The 24,521-nt window shown below is 31.5% G+C and overlaps 1 protein-coding gene across 2 annotated transcripts; it reads left to right on the top strand.

Moving 5' to 3' along the window:
• The first annotated feature begins 1,595 nt into the window (after window positions 1–1,595).
• On the top strand, window positions 1,596–24,080 carry LOC126770016 (TRPL translocation defect protein 14). 2 transcript variants are annotated; one of them, XM_050489132.1, is made up of 9 exons: window positions 1,596–1,838; window positions 2,034–2,101; window positions 2,455–2,492; window positions 2,926–2,963; window positions 14,228–14,356; window positions 17,999–18,135; window positions 21,020–21,567; window positions 21,818–22,008; window positions 22,716–24,080. In XM_050489132.1, the coding sequence occupies exons 1-9, from the start codon at window positions 1,775–1,777 to the stop codon at window positions 22,994–22,996; spliced, it is 1,494 nt and encodes a 497-aa protein (XP_050345089.1). In that variant the 5' UTR covers window positions 1,596–1,774; the 3' UTR covers window positions 22,997–24,080. The 2 variants fall into 2 exon arrangements, with proteins under 2 accessions (XP_050345089.1, XP_050345090.1); XM_050489133.1 differs by lacking the exon at window positions 2,455–2,492 and having other exon boundaries at window positions 1,623–1,838.
• The last annotated feature ends 441 nt before the right edge of the window (window positions 24,081–24,521 follow it).

The raw sequence follows: 24,521 nt of genomic DNA, 5'->3' as shown, positions 1-24,521 counted from the left end.
AAAACATTTGTTTAGTACAAGTTTGTTCTTTAATACTTTGTTATATGTATTAAAGGATCATGTATATTTCCCATAATTAATAATAATAATTTCCCTGTTTGTATTGGATAAAAAGGAACATATAAACTGAATTTCACATTAATCAGACCATTATATACCATTTTGGATATTTTTTTAAGTTAGTAGGTTTTACACTTACAAAATTGTTGTTTCATTCAAAATCCGTATAATAAAAATAAATTAACACTGGTCACCTAAATTTTTTTTTTAATCTCAAATATATATTGTATGATATGGATATTTGATATATCTGACGCTTTGAAATATTTAGATAATGAAACAAGCGGACATCCAGGCTACTGATAATCCGAAAATAATGTTGACAAAATAAAAATGAACAAAAATAATGTTACTTAAGGAGATTTGAGCAAAATGTAATAAAATTAACAATTACGATTATAATGTGTGTGTGCGATTTAAGCTTAAATATAAGAAAGCTACATAAATTTCTGCCAGTTACTTTTCGTGTTCATAGGCTGCAAGTTACAACTAGAAGTATAATTTGTATATTAAAATTGTAAAATGATGATTCAAAAGTGCTTATAAAAATCTACTTGAATAAAGTATATTACTTTGACTTTGAGTTAGGTCTCTTTTCTTTTTAATATTTTTAAATGTTACCACGCAAAAATGTTTCATGAGTGACATAAAACTTCACCTGTTTGTCCTCATTCTTATGTCCTCCATGCCATCGATTCGATGGTATTTTAGAAAAAGTGGTGGTGGGGATAAAACCGGAGTGTTGTCTACACAAGTGACATTGACATTAAGGTAGTGAAGTATGTATCGATTTATATAATACCAATACTTTTAAAAAAATATTAGGATGTATCGGTTAGATTTTGTAACAATAAAGTATGTCTGAAAAAAAATCTCAAAAACATCAAACGACATATATATAGTCAGTCAGAATTGGGCAAAAAATAATCAAATTAATGATTACAATGTGTAATCATCAGTCACGATTACAGATTAACTGTGCTTGAATCTGAAGAGGTCGCGCTGGGATACTGTAGTTACTTAACTCACTCAGTTACTTTATTTTTTTGATTACTTTAGAATACTGTAAATATTATTTTCTTGTACTCACTTAAGATGTTCAACGTTCTATGTGTAATACTTTGATTTTCGTCAATAAGCATTATTTATTTTTTATAAATGTTTTAATCGTAATCATCAATCTGATTATATTTTGTCCAAGCCTAGTTCTATATTTCAAATAACTTTATTGTAGAATATTTTTTAAATAGATAAACAAAAATACTACAATCATTTATCTGATGATCAAAACCCTAGTTTTTAAAGGCAAGTGTTAATTTAATAATAAAAGTATTATTATATTTCAGTTTATATTCCTATCATAATTTCTTAACTTTTTTGCTAATTTATATATAATATATAATATTTTTTGAATATTGTAGCTATTACAAAATAATTTGTGAAACACGTTTTTATTTTATCGATATAAAATTAAATAAAATCGTTTCTAATACTGATTTATTCATTCATTGAACGTCACTACAAGTCTGAGCTTCGATTCTGATTCATAATTTTATCTTCATTTCGTCTTTCATTTCGTCGCGCGCCTGTCAGGCGATGCGCAGTTTGCTGTGATGGCTCTGTGTAACATTTTCGTATTATTCACAATTTTATGATATTCACGTGTCCACACCTCTTAGAATAATTTAGTCTTAATTTGTATTTATGTGTTTAAATGCGTTTGAATAAAATGGCGAATCAATCCCAGAAAATTGTGTTTAAATTGGTGTTGACTGGAGGTAAGAAACATAAAATTATTAATTAAAAAAAATTACGAGATAAAGAATTATGTTTTTGATTTCATAGTTTTTCAATTAATTTTAGTAGAAAAGACTCATTGTGTTACTAACATAAATATAAATAATTAGCTTTAAATACACGTGGAGACTTGGCACCGATTTCATACAATCCATATTACTCTTTAACCTAAACAGGGCCTTGCGGCGGCAAAACTACAGGGCAATCCCGACTTAGCACATTCTTCGAAAACTTGGGATGGAAGGTAATTATTATTTTTTATACTTAACTAAATAATACATAACATAACAATCAATTTACTTGTTTGTACTCGCGTACTATAAATATTTTTTTCTATTGATTATATTTTTGTGATTGTTATATTTGTTGCATACAATTCTTGTCGATAAAACCTAAAAATTATATGTAATATCTGTCAATAATTTGATATAACTTTAAAGTTTTGAAAATGTCCTTAAATGTAAGTTTTTTGCTATAATTTTCTATTAAAAATGATTGGTTGTAAGTAAGAAAAATGTTCCTTGTGGTTCATATTTGGTATGGTTTCTCCGTAAGGAGATCCAATAAAACATTGTTCCACATTGTGTTTATTTCCAGGTGTTCCGGGTGCCGGAAACGGCTACCGTCCTCTTAAGGTACGAAGTGCAACCTCCACACTTTCAAAGTGCAAGTTGCATTATAAATAATTTAAAAAAATCCATTAGGATTTTTTTAGACACTCTTTTTAAAATTGTCATCTACATAGATAAAAATAGCCAGAGCAATATTTGATCTTGAGGCATATTAGATTCCTTAAAATAAAGATAAAAATAAAGTAGTGGTCAGAAGCTCAATATTTTTTATTGTAAATCATTATATTTTTCAAGTAAAAAACTTGTGCCTAACTTTGTATAATATCTTGTTAAATTTCTATTATTTGGGTTAAAAATAGTTACATGTAATAATCATATTATAATTGTTCTACAATTTTTTTTATATCAATATCACAAAATTTGTTTATAATAATCACATATTAAACAATTGTGGTGATCTTAACAATGCTCTTCAATTATTTTGTTTCTTTTACAGTGGCGGTATAAAGTTTGCAGATCTCAGCCCAGATGAAGGTAAGAATAATTTCATAAAATATTATTGAAATATGATTAAATAAATTATATTGTAAGAAAGATAAAGTATAAGTAAAATAATATATATAATTATAATTGTTAGTGTTTTTTTCAATCATTAGCAAACAAATGTCATTGCTGTCAGCAAGTTCAGTGTGCCAAAAATGAGTAAAATTATTCATTCCATTTGTGTTCAAAAATAGCTTATGCTTATTTTTCTTATATATGTATACAAAGCCTTAGTGTTATTTTCTTATATTTAATGACTAAAATTTATATTTCCTTAGCTAAAAAAAATGTCTTTTGTTTAAGTGAGTTTGATTGCTCATTAATTTTATATGCTTCTTAAAATTTTCAAGCGATTAAAATTAAAAACAATTACTGTAGCTAAATTTTAATATCAGTATAATAATTTTTTTTTATAAATTATAAACCTAGGAATCCAGACTTACGTGTTAGATATAAGTTGTATTAATTTTGTTTTACATATTGAAAGTATTTTTTTTATACATATAGGCAATGGGAGTAAAAGCAAAAGACACACCTATCTTAGGGTGAATAGGGTTTTCACTGCCAAGTTCGCTTAATATCGTATTCGTATTTAAATATTTAAAATTAATTCCTTGGCTTGTCACTTCTAATATAAAGTACCTAATAAAATGTGATAAATTCAATACAGTAAAGGAAGTACTGTATTGTTTTCTCTTAATAAAGGTTAACTATTAATAATGTTTCGTTACTGAATTTAAAAAAGTAAAAAAAAACGACAAGCAAATAAAAGCAAAGTAAAACATCGTCATACATATTATATACTTGATGTTTGCTTGAATTATTTGTTTCTTTGTTATATTTATGTTAATCTTTGTGTCTTATTAACATGACTAGACAAACTTATTGTGTCCTGACACGAGTAAAAATAAATATTAGCCATACGTTGACAAATAAAATGAATATTATGAACGATTAAAATTTTACGAGAAAGAAATATTCTAGTACAAGAAAATATTAATATGACGATTATTTGTACAGATGCATGTTACATCGTATGAGTATTAATATTTTCTCGTTCATAAATCAATTCGTCCTCACTGAACGAATGATAATATTTGTGATGTATAAATGTATACATCTTATAAGTTACATACAAATTATCATTCAATTGAATTCTTATATAACCGTGTAAATGAATATTATTTTGTTGTTACAATTTACGAATAAAGAGACTTGCCCCGGTTCGCCGCGTCACGCGTTCTATTTATTTTCGTTTCAGTAGCTTTCTGTTACTACTAACCAATGAAGCTTTATCGTTACGTGTGTCTTTTTATAGTTAAGATGTGAATACGTAAACGATACCGCGTAATCGTAATCTCTTTAATGTATAACTCCATGTTTACAAAAGACTTTAGCGTCTTGTGCGTTTCAGACATAATCTAATATAATAATAATAATACTGAGATATGCAAGTCTTATATGCTTTGTAGCTTCAGTAGCGCAATGGTTTACGAGTCTAGCGATGTTATAGTCGTAAATTAGGTCTATTCTAGTCTAGATCTTATTCCTCGGACTATTGTCCTCCTCACTCCTAACACGAGCAAGCTGTACGCTTAATTGGAGGAATAATTAATAGGAATATTAGTAATTTCTTAAATAAGGGATTTGCTAGTATTTTTTTTAAATACTCTTTAATTCATTCGAGATCTACATGACTTAACATAATTTTACGAAAGTATATTTTTTTTTTTTATCTAAATAGTATTTATTTTTATTTTATAGTTTTAATAAAAAATTGAATAGTTATATACCCGACAGATTTAAATATGTAGTACAGTTTGTATGCAATAATCTTTGAAACCTTTTAAATCCATTAAAGTCAAGGACGTTTAAGTAAGTACATGTATCGTTGATGTTATACGCTTTGTATCAATATTTTCTTACATATAAATAGAAATGCTTGATATGTATTCTTTTATGGGGCTTCGCGGTTGGCCACGCGAGTTGTTCTTGACGCAATCGCCTCACGGTCACGTTCAGGGCTAGTCTGGAAATATATTTAAAATAGAATATACTAACACAGGAGTGAGGTTGAGTTGCATTGTTATGTAGATACCCTTAACACATTCCTATCAACAGCGAGGAACAAGCAGTTCATAAGCCGTAAAAACAGATTCAGCTTGGCATTGATTTGCTTTTAGTGTACAATGATATCAACGTTATTATGTTAAATTATTTTCGTATTAACATTAAAAAATTAAACCAAGATCTATAAATATAATTGCAAAAACATTAAGGAAACCCATAGCTGGGCAAAGGCCTTTCGTATTAAGAAGGTTCGCAAAGTACTCCACCACGCTGCTCTAATGGGATTCGGTGGATACACATGTGACGGAATTTCATTCGACATGTGCGTCATTGTCCTCACGGTGTTTTTCTTCTCCGTCGAACACGAGATCACTAATAAAATAATCAAGTTTTTGTCACATATTAAGATAATACTCCTTCGAGTGTAAAATAAATAATGTCAATTATGTATACATCTAAACCAGTTTAATGATCAGCCGTTAGATGAGCAATTTAAAAACAATTACATTTGTTTCAAGTTCATTAAGAGTTCCAGAATGTCTTACTCGAAATGACCGACTATGACTTGGTTCAATTTATTATGTATCGCTGCAATCCAATTCGTACTGGTCTCAATATTATCGTCAAGTGACGTCGGCTCTGTTCACCTGTACCCGGTGTAAACTAGATTGAAACAAGTTCTTTCAATGCACGTTCATCTCTGATAAAAATTAACATCTCGAACGATATTGATGGAAGTTATATATCGATATACGTCAAACGGTAAAAGCAAATCGCTTACGATGAGATGTTTTATTATGACGTCAATGCTAATTGTAAACATCAGGTTCTTTGGTACTGTGTGGGTGTAGTTCGTCTGTTTCGTGTACGCGAAGTTTTGTTTACCTTATGAAAATCGTCATGTCCGGTTTTGAAAAATTGTTCATAGAAAAAAAAAACAATAATATAGCATTTGTTAAGTCATTATGAAACGAAAACAGATCGAGTCGAATCGTAACAATGTTTTCTCAGTTTTAATGATTTCTATTTCAAAATATTTGTTCAAGAGTAACCTTGTACCTAGTTTATTTCTTTATGAGAATTTCACTTTTAAATTGTATTATTGTGATAATAGATCACTTAGATGACGTGTCAAATATGTTTTTATTCATCGGTATGATGAAAATTTACGTTGTGCTGTTATAGCAGAAAAGGTAATAACAGTCCCTGATGAGGAATGTCGGGGTCATTGCAAAAGGTGCACGGCCGCTGCTATAGCACGGGCGATACAAGGTGACTGTGGTGAGTTTCCACCGTAGTCCCGCTAAATGCTATCTCGATTAATGCTATTACATAATACACCCACACAAAGCCACTATGAACCTTTTTAATAACGGTAATATCATTAAATATACCTATCATTCACTCATCGTAATAATTACACAGCGATGATGCCAGTCTTAGAACTTATTCGTATGATTATAATGGCTAGATTTTCAATGGCAACTTAAATAGTAGTTTATTTTTATCATTCGGATACTTACTGTTTAAGTAATCATTTGTATATTACTTAGGTTTTTCTCTTGATGATTTTTGTTCATAAGACTGACGTAAATTTATTTTTAATATCTTTCAAGCAATACGTCACGATAGACACATGATCGATGTCCATCTGATCATTGCCAAATTGCTATAGTTGTATAGTGTGAAGTTTTCAATGGATACTGATAAATAACGATGACAGCTAAAATTTTAACACAACAATAAATGATGAAGCTATTTCTGATATTTTTCTATTTAAACGGGTTCGTGAATAGTTCTTTGTTATGTTTAAAAGAAAATCTTTCAAGGTATTTCATTATGGTAATCACCAGCCGCAAGTCGCAACTGTTTAGCTTTCCAGTTGAAATATTTATTTTTCATTCAATGCGGCTATAAAATAAAAGACGGGCAATTCTGTATTTATATAGCGTAGTTGGTACGATTTATGAAATCAAGACCTATGATTTGATTGTAATTGATCTCGTTACATCGGATAATGACTGAAATATTGAACAGTAAAGTTGACATAGCATGTTGATTCAAAGTCACGCGATATTTAAATTAAAACGAAGAAATATCAAACGATTCCGTTATTTATATACATTTGCGTAATGAGAGACAGGAAATACCGTTTATACTTTCTTGTTTGAGTTTCGAAATATTTTATTTGTTGTTTTTTTCATAAGCGTAGTTTCAATGTTTTAAAATTAGCAAGAATTTTTTAGTCTTGTGTATTATTTCAAATGAAGCGCTGTTATTAAATTGAAAGCATTTCTAGGTCTTCAGGTATATACGTCATAATATAATCTGAAGCTTTTAATTTAATTTCTTAATTGGTTTCGCGTTATTATTTAAAAAAAAAGATTCTTTATCGAATATTGTATATTTTTAATATATACCTACACTTGCCGTATTACCGTTGATCTATTTCCCGCAATTTTGTCTGCAGATAACCAAATGACCTTTCGCTTATCGGACCCGGTTACTTGCGATTTTATTAATAGTAAACAATTTGTCAAAATATTATGATTTAATCAAAACGAAACCAGTCTCTTCCAGTGTAGAAAATAATCATAATAAGATAAGAAAAAAGTAATATTTTATTCAATAACATAAATGTTTATGTGAGCTTGTAATTATTTTATGTTGAAAGTATTCCAACTGTAATGTCATAAAACTTTTATAAGCAATTCGTCCTTGATTCGAAAGTTATGTCTTTGACCTATCGGAATAAAATTAAAATAATGAAGAATGAGTAATGAAGTGTTCATTGATTCTCCATCAATATTTACCTAAAGAATGTTACAGTAACAGCCTGTTAATGTCCCACTGCTGGGCTAAGGCCTCCTCTCCCTTTTTGAGGAGAAAATTTAGAGCTTATTCCACCACGCTGCTCCAATGCGGGTTGGTAGAATACACATGTGACATAATTTCAATGAAATTAGACACATGCAGGTTTCCTCACGATGTTTTCCTTCACCGTCAAGCACGAGATGAATTATAATCACAAATTAAGCACATGAAAATTCAGTGGTGTTTACCCGGGTTTGAACCCACGATCATCGGTTAAGATTCACGCGTTCTAACCACTAGGCCTTGTTAGACCTTGATTTATCTCGTATTTTAACTGTATATGTATATAAAAATAGAAAAAATACCGAGGTATTGTCAAATTTCATTCGTTACGGTATGTATTTGACTCTGCATTATATATAACAATTAATACAGTTATGTTATGTATTAATTTGCTTTGTCCTCACGACATACTGTTTGTGTTTACGTGATGCATGAAAATATACAAAGTAGTGACAATGAGGCGACTTGTTTGTCAAGTTCACGGCGTTTTCTTATCGCTAGCTGTCTATAGCAATTATAATACATATGTTCACATGCAGTATTATATGATATGACTACCTCGTTGGTCTAGTGGCTTGATATAAGGCCGCAGACCCGGAGGTCCTGGGTTCAATTCCCAGGTCGGGCCAGTAAATGGTTATTGGGATTTTCTGTCAGAAAATTCTCAACAGCAGCCCGGTGTCTGGAAGTTGGAAGTGTGTACACTCCCGTGTCTCGGAAAGCACTTAAAGCCGTTGATCCTGCGACTGAACACTTTCTGGTCGTGTCGGATGGCCGGCCCATCGGATTATGAGAGTGAGGGACTAGTGAGCGCACCCGTGTTTGCGCACATACTTGTGCACTATATGTCCTGCGCAGTTGGCTGATCTCGTTTGAGATTCGCCGCCGTGGCCGAAATCGGTCAGGAGGACATTATTATTAATATTATTATTATTATAATGCGCATTATATTATGTGAATTTAATGTAGAAATTAGCCAAAAAGCGCATCACTAAGTTATCGAGGTCATGTCTTACAGATACATATTAATTATTATCAAAAAATAATTATAAATTATATCATAAACAGATGGCTCATGTTTGCAATTATGTATAAATAAACACCATAATTTGTTATCAGATAACTGATAACCTCTCCTAACTCGTATAGAGTTATCGCATGTCTGTTTTGCGCTACGTCGTCTGCGAATATCGACAAATTATTCTATTCTACATATTGCTACGAAAACGACATGAATTTCATGATTTCTGTCAATCGCTGTATACATACGTCAGCCAGTAAAACACGACCGCACGCTGTAATAATAACAGCTATAAGAAGCCGTAAAAATTTTGCTTCGAGTCGGTTTTATTACGTTTTTGCTTGGCAGTGATGCCTAGCAAATGTTTACTTAGGTCTCGTCGAGACTGGCCAGTCGCTACTGAAGATATTATATGAAACTGAATTTCCACAAAGAAAATTACAATAAAACGTTATTTATGGTTTTATTTGACTTTCAAACAATATTTACATTTTTCATTTAAATTGTTTCAAGTACTATCGAATATCAATATAACTTTTGTTAATCATTTAATAAAATACCGTTAAACCCAAACTACCGTCAAACCAAAATACCGTTTTCCCTTTGAAAAACTATAAACCTTTGAAATATCACCGTTAATAATTATTTTATAAGAAATAACCGTCTTCAAATAAAATTCGAGCCCATTAAAAATTTTATCCCCTATATTTACCCTTATGGTGGTATTTTTTCTTTAAATTTAAATTGGACCAAACAGCAAGTAGGTATACAAACAGAAAATAATTGTAGATATCGCTTTATGAATTACGGAGATCTAAACAAACATAAAAAAATACAACTGAATTGAAAAATTCATTTTTTTGAAGTCGGTTAACAAAATACATTTTTTGCTTGTGTTTGTTCATTTTTGAAACTAAATTTCGTGTAACAAATAAAAGAAACAAATTTTTTTTGACTTCCGTTAGAAAAAACAAACGTGTTCAAAATTGCGCTTCGGAATACTGCAGTGCAAACGTAACATGTTATTTCAAAATCAAATAAATGAAAACAAATCAATAGCAGCTACTACTCTAGCTATTTCAATAATTTGCTTGATGAACAACAGAACGTACTTAATAAAAATCACTCCTGTAATTGTTTTTATATTCAAGGTAATAATCTTACGATTCTCGTGAATTCGAGAACAAGAGATGATTTCTTATAAAAATAATTATATCCAAGTCTTGCGATTAAAGACTTTAAAAAAAATATATAATTAGTCTCTACGGCTGCCGCTTCCGTCATTTATTGGCAACGTTTTTATACCTATGTCTACTGAATTTTTTTTATTAGTTCTTTTCCTGAAAAGATTCGTCTAGTAAAAAAAAATGCAAAAAAAAAAAACGGTTCAGACTTTGTACATTAGTTCATTGGCATATGCCGAAAATAAAACGTATCGAGGTAACCATGGCCGTTCCGTCGCTAGTACAATACGGTCGTCGCCGAATAAATCTGCCAAAACGAATGACACATCAAGGCGTTAACCCTAACAGAACACTACAAAAGGTATAATATTATAAATATACAAGCATTACATATTTACCGCTAACGTAAATCTCTTCGAATCAATTTCTCGGTGCTATTCATGATAGAAGCCGAGATGGCCTAGTGGTAAGAACGCGTGAATCTTAACCGATGATCGTGGGTTCAAACCCGGGCAAGCACCACTGAATTTTCATGTGCTTAATTTGTGTTTATAATTCATCTCGTGCTTAACGGTGAAGGAAAACATCGTGAGGAAACCTGCATGTGTCTAATTTCATTGAAATTCTGCCACATGTGTATTCTACCAACCCGCATTGGAGCAGCGTGGTGGAATAAGCTCCAAACCTTCTCCTCAAAAGGGAGAGGAGGCCTTAGCCCAGCAGTGGGACATTAACAGGCTGTTACTGATTCATGATAGGAATTCGAGCTTTACTGAAAATACTCATCATAGAAATAGATAATGACGTCTCATGTTAGTTGTATGTTAAAAAAAACATAATATATTCTAGTAAATACCCATCCCGCCTTTGACCAAGGTGTAAGGCTTTATGTATTAAGTTCGGCTATAAGTTTAAAAAGTCGAGATGGCCCAGTGGTAAGAACGCAGGAATCTTAACCGATGAACGTGGGCTCAAACCCGGGCAAGCACCTCCGAATTTTCATGTGCTTAATTTCTGTTTATAATTCATCTCGTGCTTTTCGGTGAAGGAAAACATCGTGAGGAAACCTGCATGTGTCTAATTTAATCGAAATTCTGCCACATGTGTATTCCACCAACCCGCATTGGAGCAGCGTGGTGGAATAAGCTCCAAACCTTCTCGTCAAAAAAAAGGAGAGGAGGCCTTAGCCCAGCAGTGGGACATTTACAGGCTGTTACTAACTAACTATAAGTTTAAAGTGAACTTGAATTACGTAAGTTTTAAGTAAATTAAAAATGTTACCGTAAGTACATTCCACGCTTTTATAATTGGATATGTTTACGCTATTGTAATAAAAGAATTAGTATTACGGTTACAGGATAAGCCTGATAAGTCTGTAATTCAAACCTCAGTTACCAACTGTGCCGAGCAACCCGAGAGTCATTTAAACAATGCATTGATGACTCAATATTTCATAAATGTTTATTAACATGATGCCGGGTTAAAATAATGCCGGTCATTAATAAGTCGACTGCATAATGTTAAATGAAAAAAAAAAAATGTTTTTCATGTCTGCGTCAGACAACCTCGTCTAGATTTTATTTGGGACAGACTGAGAGATGTCATCTTTGACCTTTTCTTGTCAGTAGTGGAGATTATATTCTGTTCTGTATATTATACATACATCAGTAATTTTGCTAATATGTTTAATATTAACGAAAAAAACAAACTGCTATCACAAACCGATGAGAAATCGATAGATTTTTTTTTTTCAAATATCCCTGACTTGACTCTTGTCTTTTCGCAATATGATTCGTGACTAGCTATTGTTGATTTTTTTTTTTCAAAACTGCTTAAAAACAAATTTTGTATTTCGCTTACCTTACTTTTACGAGAAAGAAGCAAAAAAACGATACTTTACACGTTAATTTTTTTTTTTGCAGACGTAGTATCAGTGGCGTTTTTATGATATTTTATTTGTAATAGTATACGTAAGGCGAATTATTATTAATTGATATCTCGACCGTAATAATTATGCTTTAATCTACAAATAACATGATGTTATCATTTATTCATCATCATTCATTTTGTATATGAAGGGTGAGTAGGGCTGTGTAATTATAGATCCAAGGTACAATCACTTAGCTTGCACGGTTGATCACTCAATGGCATTGTAAAGTATTAGTAATACCTTTTACATTGTAAATAATAATAGCGACTACCTACGAGCAACATTTCGCAGCAGGTGGTTCGTTGGCTCCAGCATTATTGCCATAAATAAAAAATAAGCCTATAGAAACTTCAAAAGGTTGAATGAATAGCTCATGTTATTTTCAGGTATGCAAATAAGTAGGTAGGTAGAAAAGATAGATAATAAATTTTTATTTTATCCTATTATAAACGCGAAAGATGTGAACAGTTAGGCTCCAATGTGATACAGAAATCGATTAGGTCGGAAAATTATAGGAATATTATATATATAAATTATAGGTAATTACTGAAATTGAATTTACGCTGACCGAAGCCGACTGATTATAATTAATATTAAACACAATACTAGTGTGTGTGTTTTTTAATATATTCCTGAGAATATAATATTTTATGTTACAAAACTTATTAAATAACGTTTATTTTATATCCATATACTTATCGCAGCTAAAACAATTTATTTCTAATAAACTTTCATATTAAATACTAATATTTCAGCTCGAGGTTTTATTACTAATCGTAAAATAAAGTCATGTTGCTGGTCGTTAAATAAAACAAGATGAATCAATATTTATAAGAGAACACTTCTTACAATAATTAACCTTTGTTTACTAGCAAGCAATGTATATAATGTAAATAAGTGACTAATGTAGTACAGTAAACACAGTAACAGCCTGTTAATGTCCCACTGCTGGGCTAAGGCCTCCTCTCCCTTTTTGAGGAGAAGGTTTGGAGCTTATTCCACCACGCTGCTCCAATGCGGGTTGGTAGAATACACATGTGGCAGAATTTCAATGAAGTTAGACACATGCAGGTTTCCTCACGATGTTTTCCTTCACCGTTAAGCACGAGATGAATTATAAACACAAATTAAGCACATGAAAATTCAGTGGTGCTTGCCCGGGTTTGAACCCACGATCATCGGTTAAGATTCACGCATTCTTACCACTAGGCCATCTCGGCTTACTAAATTTATATTACAGTGACTAATGTAATGAACAGTAATGCCTCGTTGGTCTAGTGGCTACCTTATACAGTTGAAGATCATTAGATTCCGTGTAACAAAATCCCGTTAATCCCGAATACAGGTAATGCAAGGGGCTATTACCTGTATTTGTGCACAAACTTGTCCTTTATAATAATTCCTGTGTTGTAACATAATTGATTGAAGATGGCTACGGTCGACATTTGAACAGAAGGAATAATATCCATGTTGCTAGAGTTATATAAAATCAACGTAACTATAAGTTATCATTATTAACTTAAGCATATTTTGTTATGTTATTTATTATAGTTTTAATTAAATACTCGATCATAAAAATTGCTCCATGTTTCCTTTTTTAAATATATGAAATCAAACGTAATAAAAATTTTAACAATTGAATTGCTTTGGCTTTGTTCCAAATCGCGAAAATGCGGGTACATAAGGCGGATTCGTAGCATCATACGCTATATGCGGTAGTTCTCCTTATCTTGCTAAATATGATGCAATTACCTTTTATATACACTTATCCCGTTTATTTGGGGTCGGTACTATGTGCAAAATACTAAAAAATATATATATCAGTGTTCTTGGTGGTGCATTACTTCCCCGCCACTATGTGGATCGTTAGGATGCTTATGGACTCGATTAATGGAGATTTTCATTAATCGGCTGATTAAAATCAGACGGAAATACTGTGGAATATATTTTTGAAATATATAACTTGTATGATTTTTTTAATGTAATCATATACATTGGCTTAGATTGTAAAATGTTTTTTGCAAATTAAATGAGTTTACAAACTAAAGTTCGCTCGATATCGAAAATTTAAATGACATTCGTAGACTATGATTACGAGATTTTTGGTGTCAGCGCAATTAAAATTTAATCGGCAACATTAAAAACGCTAAAATTTTCATTTATATTGTTACAGCAATGAAGTTCCAGGAGAATCTATTGAAAACCATGATTCAAATCGAGAACACGTTCTTCGAACTGGGACGAACATGTCAACGGAACTGCCTTATTATATGCGACCGAGGAGCCATGGACGCTAGTGCATGTGAGTATTACGACGAGTCATCTGTTTTAGGGAAATTACCTTTAAGCAATGTTATAAATTTTTTTCTTGTCAAATAATTACTATGGATTGTTATTATATAATTTAGATAAACATAGCTTTTAAATAATTACCCTTGAAATGTTTACATTAATCAGGAAATCCCGATTTCTTTTATTTAATTGATTTTCGGAAAGTGGCGACTAAATAGGCCACTTGGCGGTAGGTGACCACCATCGCTCAAAGACACTGGCACTATAAGAATTGTAATCCACTTGATACACCGTTTATGCATCTCTTTAATAAATTACACTGGCTCACTAACCTTAGATATTAAACGCCAAAATAAAAAGGGTTATAGCTTGGCGGTAAAATTTAATTGTAAGTAGATGGTACACGCCAGGACGGCTACCATAAATTTACATTATATGCGAAACGAAACATTCTCTTTAAAAAAAAAAACTAAGTAACATTGTAAAACTAATTATCTGCTAAAAGAGAGATACTTAGCTTGGAACTCGTGTACTGAGTACATTGCTCTAGTTAAAGAACTTTAGGCCGGTATCATTAGCACAAACTGTTTTTTCTTTTATTACAAATCTACAAAGTTTTCCTATCATATTTATTTTTAAGAAACTATATATCAAAAAAGGCTTATTACGAAAAATGACAACACGATTCAATTTTACAATAACCAATAGCTTCACAAATGTTTATCACTATTATTTCGTTTCCTATACGTTTTAATGTTATGAAAAATGTATTTTTAGTATTACATAAAATTCGATAAATAGATAAGCTTGCTATATACAAATTCGATTTCGTAACTAATCATCGATATGCGCAGAAATGACACGAAAGCTAGAATATTGTAAATGCGCATATGTACTTTATATATGGCTGGACTTTATATATGGATATATGGATATACAAGGTCGAACGATAGAGCTTTTAGCTTAATGACTCCTACAACGCTTTTAGGTGTCTCCGAGTAATGATGCGTGTCGTCGCGAGCGTGTAATTATGTGATTAATGTGACTGACATCGCACTTTGCCAACACCTAGTATTTTTTGGATTGATATTAGATAGTCTTTAACGACTTATCTTATAAATGTTGTTTTGAACGTGATGAGTTGAATGTTGTGTCTTCTTCTTTTAAATGTCAAATCAATGATGACAGAAAGAGAGAAATCAGTGTTTAACTAAACCGCTTAACAACGTTTATAAGTAAGGCGATATGTTTTTATACAATAATTAACGAAATCAAAATATTCTTCATTCAAGTAGGCTCATATATTTTTGAATAGTTACATTACATAATAAGACGTGCGTCTTTTAACTATTTGATAGAGTTCTGACTTTTATTAATGTTTTATTAAATATCTAGTAAAAAATATATCTATAGTTATACATTATATTTCTTTTTATTGTGAGACGCTATGCAATAGTAATAATATATATATATCATCGTCGTATATAATATAAATGCCATTTTGTTGTTTTGTTTTTTATATTGTACTGTCCGCCATTGATACTTATGGTTATGTCCTCTAGACGCTTCTAAAAGTTCAACGATCCTATTTTTTTTACATCGGCTGATGTTCTTAGAATACATGACATAAAGAAGTACAGTAACAGCCTGTGAATGTCCCACTGCTGGGCTTAGGCTCCTCTCCCTTTTTGGGGAGAAGGTATGGAGCTTATTCCACCACGCTGCTCCAATGCTGGTTGGCGAATACACATGTGGCAGAATTTCAGTGAAATTAGATACATGCAGTTTTCCTCACGATGTTTTCCTACACCGTATAGCACGAGATGAATTATAATCACAAATTAAGCACATGAAAATTCAGTGGTGCTTGCCCGGGGTTGTACCCACAATCATCGGTTAAGAATCACGCGTTCTTACCACTGGGCCATCTCGGTTTATAAAGAGGTACAGTCACACTAAATTACTTTAACTTGGATCCTCTAATCGATCATATAAATACAGAAGTGCTGCTACATATATCTATATTAATAAACAAAATTAAGTAAAGGAATAATATATATTGGAACGAATATAAAAGAGCTCAAGTGTTTGTTTGAACGCTCGTATTACGGATTAACAATAGCCGATTTATTGAAAAGGGTATACACTAATATCATAAACGTGCAATCACGTTAAACGCGGAAACAGAGCGGAGCAATGCATAAGTATAGCCAAATAAATCATTCGTTAAAGGTGTTCCCATATCTTCTTTTATCAGTAATAAAGAAAAAACTATCAAGAAATTTATAACATAATGATTTCACGGAAATATCATAGATATTTTGAAAACATTCAACTGAACTCAATCAATGGTCTGTTTGGAGCCATTGTTTAAGGGAACTTCTCATAATTCGCGCGATGTTAGTGATAAAAATTTATAAACCATTTGAATAATAAATAAAAGAATAAAAAAATCTAGCATAAAGAAATAACTTTATTGGAAATTTAATTTAATTTAAACGGAATTAATTTAATATATATTTTGGGGGAAATGTTAGTTATCCTATGTTATTTTCTGTTCCCCTTACAACGTGCATACAGAATTTCAGGATGATCGGTAAATAAGATCAATTATCGCATTTATAATATTAGTACCTAAGGATTTCATTATTTTATGTTGTGTTCCGATTTGAAGGGTAAGTGAGCCAGTGTAATTACAGGCACAAGGGACATAACATCTTAGTTCCCAAGATTGGTATCATCAGGTAACCCATATATGCTCGTCCGCTTTCCTATTCTATAAAAAAAATGTTGGTTATTTATTATCGCTCTAAATCTGTACTTTCATGTTATAAAGCTGAAGAGTTTGTTTGTTTGTTCGTCGCGATACCAGTCCGATTTGAAATAATCGTTTGATAGCAACATTTATTGAGAAAGATTATATAACATTGCTACGACCAACGGGGGTGGAGCGGATGCGTATAACGCGGTTAAAATCACTCTTTTCATAAACCTTCAAGTAATAAAGTAACCTAGACCAAAACAATTATTTGTAATGAATATATTATGCAATTTCTGTTTTATTATATAAATTAATTACGTAATTTATAATAATTATTATTTAACGTCATAACTTAGAATCGCGTGTTATTTATCTAACAACACATGCGTCAATAATGCATGAGATATCAACATTTCTTTTATTTATAAATAAGTTTAAACAATAGCTACAAAGGAATGATACAAAAAATGAAAAATAAAAATGTTTGATTTTTATTAAATTAAAAAAAAAAACCTAGTACACCTTAAAACACCGCGATAGTTCCCTGTGGATCAGAAATATTTGATTATTTTTCTCGATCTCGATTATATTATATTTTACCTTGCACTTATGGGATATAATTATATATATATTTATATGGGAGACACCTAATTTGTCATAAATATCAACAAAGTATTTGATTCCTCTTGAGATTGCTTTTGTTGTTCGTTCCCGGTTATCATAGTGATAAATGAGCTCTTAAACTTCCCTTAGGTACTTGGCTCATCTATTTCTCTTCAGTTTATTACCTAATAAATAATAGTTATTCTAATACATAAACAAACAAAATATCCTATCGTAAGATACGTAGCTATATTTAGTAAGTGATAAATATTTACAATTGTTTCACAGTTATATCAAAGGAAAAGTGGGAGGCGATGTTGAGCGCTAACAACTGGAATAGTGTGGAATTGCGGGATAATAGATACAATCACATCGTGCATATGGTTTCAGCAGCTAACGGAGCTGAAGACTTCTATTCAACTGAGGTATGTACTAATATATACATAAAACAGGTTTATTTATAAAAGGAACAGCGTGTGATATTGAGATTTAGATTTTGCAGTTTATTCCACGACATTGCAACTACGCGGGTTGGTGGATTGACCTACAAAATGGTTTCATTTGACAATATAATAGTCGCAATGACTTCCGAGCACGAGATGAATTATAAACACAACATTTAAGTGACATTCATGTTTATCTAACCACTAAACCACCTCGGCTATCGGTATTTGTAAGTGCTACTAAAATTATAATCATGTTTCAACAAAAGAAACAAATATGACATTAATTAACGTATCCTGCCAGACTTATGATATATTATTATATGATTGAAAATATTAATTTTATTTTATTCATTTATAAATAAGTATGTATTATGTTTAATTCATTCGACGTAATCAATTGAAACACTTTTGTTCCATTTCAATGGTGTGTTTGTTGATAATGTATCACTTTATGGAAATTCATTGTGTTTAATACTTTATTCTTATACATTTAAAACTTAAATATAAACTAATGATAAAACGCGTTTTTATTATCTTCGCGAATTTCATTTTGATAAAAAAATACCTTATTTATTATTTTTACCGCATACAGGTCGTAAAACAATTACAATAAATCGATTTAGATTTTTTATTTCTATATATTTTCATAAAGGAGAAGCAAACCTTACTAGTGCTATAAATGCAAGAGTACGTTTTCTTGTTGTTTTTTTTTTTTATAGAATAGGAAGGTGGACGAGCATATGGGCCACCTGATGGTAAGTGGTCACCAAACGCCCTTAGACATTGGCATTGTAAGAAATGTCAACCATCGCTTACAGCCAATGCGCCACCAACCTTGGGAACCAAGATTCTATGTCCCTTGTGCCTGTAATTACACTGGCTCGCTCACCCTTCAAACCGGAACACAACAACATCAAGTATTGCTGTTCTGCGGCAGAATATCTGATGAGTGGGTGGTACCTACCCAGACGAGCTTGCACAAAGTCCTACCACCAGTAAAGTTGTTTGTCTGACAGTTACTCATTCACATCTAAACTACTTAGCCAATTATGATAAAATTTTGCGTACACGTTCTCAGGGTTATAGAAAAGGACATACGATACTTTACAGCTCGCACGCGATCGAAGCCGCGTCCGGAAAAAAGTATATAAAAAATATTGTCTTAAAATCCGATTAAATCTTATCGTCTGTTAAAAAGTAAGTATTTCCGTTTCGATATCAAAGTCCTTGTGATAAAAATCTAATATCATAAATGGGAAAGTGAGTTTTTTTTTTACGCTTTCACGTAACTATTCAATCGATCGGTAGCGATAAAAGGTATGAAAGTTTGTATTGAAAATCCTTCATCTTTGTAGAATGAGCTATAGACATTGTAAGCAATTTTGAATTATGACGCAAGTGAAGCCGCGGGTAAAGCGTTAGTATATTTATGAAAAAAAGATTTTTGTAAGATATAAATAACCATGAAAGCAGCGTAGTCATAGTGATATTTACGTCACAAAATCGTAGCGTGACGCGGTTCCTTAATAATTATTTAATTGCCTGTAACAATACAGTGTATACATATTTTGTTCGTTTGTTAATAGTTAATAAGAGATAAAACTAACTAGCTAACTATGTATAGAATGAAATACGATCCAATAATATTTTCTTTCGTTTATGGTGGTAGAGCTTTGTGCAAGCTCGTCTGGGTAGGTATCACCCACTCATCAGATATTCTACCGTAAAACAGCAGTTGGTATTGTTGTGTTCCGGTTTGAAGGATGAGCGAGCCAGTGTAATTACAGGCACAAGGGACATAACACGTTAGTTCCCAAGGTTTGTGGCGCATTGCTGATGTACGCGATGGTTAACATTTCTTACAATGCCGATGTCTATAGGCGTTGGTGACCACTTACCATTATGTGGCCCATATGCGCGTCCGCCTTCCTATTCTATAAAAAAAAACGGACGCCATAGTTTGTATTTCATGAACAGTCTGTCGATCTCTGCTATTATTAAAATAATATATAAACGTTAAAATAATATATACGGTTTTACTTTGTACGAAACGTGACTTAGACTTATGTGATATGAATACATACATAACTCGTATGTAACGATGACTGCTTGGTTGGCATTTATCATCTAGATATTATTTTCAAACCAAGGCTATTATAAATAATTCATTTAACTATAAACAGGCATAATCCTGTGAAATAAATAACGTTGATATTTCACTCATACATATTTATTTTGTCTTTGAAATAATATAAAATTATGTAATTCAAAAAGTTTGTTAATATATCAGTCTGGGTTTCTGTCTCGTTGTTAAGTATATTAAAAAATAAATATTTAAAATATCAGATAATGTGTGATGGATATATTTTTAGGGATTATTATTATCGAACGGCAACTCCCATTGACGTTCCACTGGCCAACTGCCAATTTAATATCCAACGGCTTATCACACGTGACAATCAACGATTGATTGATACACATGAAATATATTAACTGGGATTTCGAATCAAATGTACGAAACAATAAGATTAAATATGACAAATATACAATCATACTGTGTTATATAATCTGTAAAAAAAAAAAAAACAAAACAAATGATAAGTAGACTTTGTCAATAAAAGATTAAGACAATTTGGCGATAACTAAGAATCTGGTACATAGAAAACTCATGAAGAGCATTGTATCGTGTCTCATGATTCTATTTATACTTCTTTTATTACTCGAGTAACTAATATATCTACTATATACAGTATACCAACCAAAATGATTATTATAATTAGATAGGGCTTGTCCCGTACATGTGACTGATTTAATAAAATTGCACGTATTGCGGAACATTTCTAAATATATTCGTTGTGAACAGGATCATGCATGTCGCTCGGAGGGCGTGGAGCTCGCCAGGGAGCTCGACTACAACGCGGCGGCTGCTTGGATAGGCCATCCGTATTTCGATGTCATCGATAACTCGACTGACTTCGACAAGAAGATGAACCGTCTAATCGCCTGCGTCTGCCAGCGGATCGGCATCGACACAGGCGATCGGCTCAACGTCAACTCCAAGAAACGCAAGTTCCTCATCAAGAGTCCTCTCCGCCCCGATACCGAATTCCCGCCGTTCCAAGACTTCGACGTCGTTCATAATTACTTACAGAGTGATTTCCGCAAGGCTCAAGTCAGGCTTCGCAAGCGAGGTCAGAAGGGCCACTGGTCTTATATTCACACTGTGAGGAAATTCCACCCCACGAACGGGCAGTCCGTTGAAGTGCGTACTCAGTTGACGCATAGGGACTATCTCAATATGCTACCGCAGCGCGACGATGCACATTTCACGATATTTAAGAAACGCCGTTGCTTCATCTTCAATAATCAATATTACCAGTTGGACATTTATAGACAGCCAACGCATCCCAGGTGATATATTGTTAAATCTTATCGCTTATATGTATTGTATTTATGTATATATATGAATATGTTCAAATTTGCCTAATAAACTGTTTTCCTTTATGTTTTTGTCATTTACCTATATCTCTTGAGATTTTGGTGGTGGACTTACGATCAGGTAAATAAATAGGTGTTGTTTGTTATCAGAAAACTGCTATATATTTTATGTAATAATTTTGAAATTAATATATATCGTTCTCATAAGTAATATATTTTTCAGGTGTCGTGGTTTGGTACTTCTCGAAACATACAGTGCGGCTTACGATCAGGACGCGTTGGTAGCTTCTCTGCCAAAGTTCCTAACTATCGAGAAGGAGGTGACCGGAGATCCAGCATATTCCATGTATAATTTATCTCTAAAGGAAGATTGGAAAACATCGACCAAGTACTACGCGGGTTCAGATTATAATGGTGGGTATTATTTTCTAAAATATGCACTTATCTTCGGCTTATCTAAAATTAATGATAAATTTTTGTGCCATACTCCACTAAAAATGTATTTATTTTCCAAAAAAAAAAAAGGTACAAATAACTCAAAATATAAAATAAAAAACAGTTTCTGCATGAAAGACATTAAATATTTATTTTTTAATGAAATGATATTTTATTTCTGTATTCATCATATAATTTGTGCATGTATTATATTTTGTATTTTGTATAAACTGGCGTAATTATGATTGAGACTAGAATAAATTAATATTTCTTAATATTATTTGTTGTTGTAGATAATCCAGCTATATTTATTGATATAATGATTTGTCGATGTATTTATTTTACCTAGAATGTGTTAGTGTTGTCTTTTAGTGTCACATAGGTGTTTTGCACTGATCCGTGTATATTTTATAACTCACTCCAGTAGTATCCCATTGTTGGGATTCCCAAAGATTAAAGATAAAATAACTTTACAGATACGAAAGCCGTCATTCTGGGACATTCGTACTCTGATATACTTACAACTGACAATTCCAGCAGTAGCAACTAATGTTGATCAAGAGGTTTTATTTCAATGTGGACACTAACAATTTATGCTAATAGTTTATTCTAGTGACTAACATAATTACGCCAGTGTCGTTTTTGTACGTTCTTGCGAGGAATAAAAGTCTATTTTGGTTTATCAGGGCAAATAAAATGTTTAACAAATGGTCATGCAAATAGACTAAATGGCCACGAAGCTGATAAAATTAATGGACACGGTGGAGTAAAATTGAATGGACACAGCTGCAACAAGACCAATGGACACTCCGGAGAGAAGAACCAAGTGTACAGCAGAATAAGTGGTCTCCATAAAATGAATGGTCATGAACAGACAAATGACACAGATTTAAATAACTTAAAAAATATAAACGGTGCGAAGCCAAGATCACCAAAGATTCCAAAGAAAGATGCTCTTAAGGTGTAAATTTGAATCATTATAATGTCTATATTTAATAATATTTATAAAATTCCATTTTGCGACATTATAGTATACACCAAATCGTAAATTATATTTGTAGTTTAAGCTATATTATATCTGCGATTTTAAATTTTTAACATCTCTGTGTAACTCTCTGTATTTATCAAATAATTGTAAATGCCAAATAAAGCAACTATTTTTATAGTATTTCTTGACTGCATATATTTTCTGAAGATCATGCGTCAGTAAAATGTGCACATCTAATGAAATATTTCATCGATATAGAAACACTTTATATTGTTTGTGCCTTTTATATATTCATACAGTGTTGTATGTTGAATTACATTTTATATTATGTAGTACTTAATATATTATATTGCAATAATATATTATGTGAAGTATTATTGCAGATTATATAGAAGTCGTATTATGATTTAAGAAAAATGAAGCATTTTCTTTTAATAGAATGTCGTTAAATATTACACGTGAAATTATAATGATGACAAAAGTTCACTTAATTAATTTATATGAAATGAATTTCTAAATATATTTTTGATTTCTAGTATAGTTACAGTTTTAGTTGTAAGTTTCGATTGGAATTCACTAAACAAATTTTAAGACGTGATTTTATTTTTATTAAATGTTAGAATGTACTTAAGAAAATTCTTCAGATGTAATTTACGAAAGTATTCGTCAAAAATAATATAAATCATTAGAAGCTGTAACTATGAATTATGTAGCTATTATGTTATTTGGCAGGAGTCAATGGTAGTGGTAGCACTGTTTTTTTATGGCTGTGCTATATAATATAATTAAAATGTTAGAGCTATTTCAACTTTGCTAATTGTTGGCAAGGCTATGCCAACACAATTGTTAAAAGTTGCACCTTATTATTTGCAGGTTCGTTAAGATTACATTTTATTTTGTGAATAAACTTTTCAGGTAAATGTACTCTGCTAAATTATTTTTTTGAAGTATTGTAATTTTGAAATCATTTTAGTGCAACTTAATATTTCGAATTAAATCTCAAAATTATATTTTGTAACACTTAGCACTGGTTCTCAAATAAAGAAAATGTGCGCCTGACAAATGTTTTATTTTGTAGTTGTTTTTCCTTGCCGAGTTGTACTGCTCATATCTTACTTCATAATAAATCACATATTACGTATAATGTATGTATTATGAAAATAGATCAATATATTATTTGAAATTCCTTATTGATACTTGAACTTACATATAAAATAATAATATTTTTTTTTGGTTTAATTAATGTTGCCTTTAAGCAATTGATTGGAAACTATAATAAAGCCTAGGGTTGCAATCTTGATTAAATAACTATGCTTTAATTATTTTTATATAATTTGTTGTGTTTAGCTAAATAAATAAACACCCGGCAACAACAATCAGCTTATGATTAATTTACCTCTTGAGTACAAATATTATAAGCTAAAATAAATGTCAATATCAATCAATCAACAGCCAATCGTTGTCCACTGCTGAACATAGGCCTCTCCCAAGGTGCGCCAAAGCT

Source organism: Nymphalis io, chromosome 8, assembly GCF_905147045.1.
Source record: "Nymphalis io chromosome 8, ilAglIoxx1.1, whole genome shotgun sequence".
In the NCBI taxonomy this organism is placed as follows: Eukaryota; Metazoa; Arthropoda; class Insecta; order Lepidoptera; family Nymphalidae; genus Nymphalis; species Nymphalis io.
This window is presented reverse-complemented; position numbering and strand designations above follow the sequence as displayed.

Excerpts from the sequence above, each read along its gene's own strand:
- LOC126770016 (XM_050489132.1), top strand. The coding sequence starts at position 1,775 with ATGCGTTTGAATAAAATGGCGAATCAATCCCAGAAAATTGTGTTTAAA. Across the intron at positions 1,839-2,033 it reads TAAATTGGTGTTGACTGGAG|GGCCTTGCGGCGGCAAAACT; the intron begins GTAAGAAACATA and ends TAACCTAAACAG. Across the intron at positions 2,964-14,227 it reads AGATCTCAGCCCAGATGAAG|CAATGAAGTTCCAGGAGAAT; the intron begins GTAAGAATAATT and ends ATATTGTTACAG.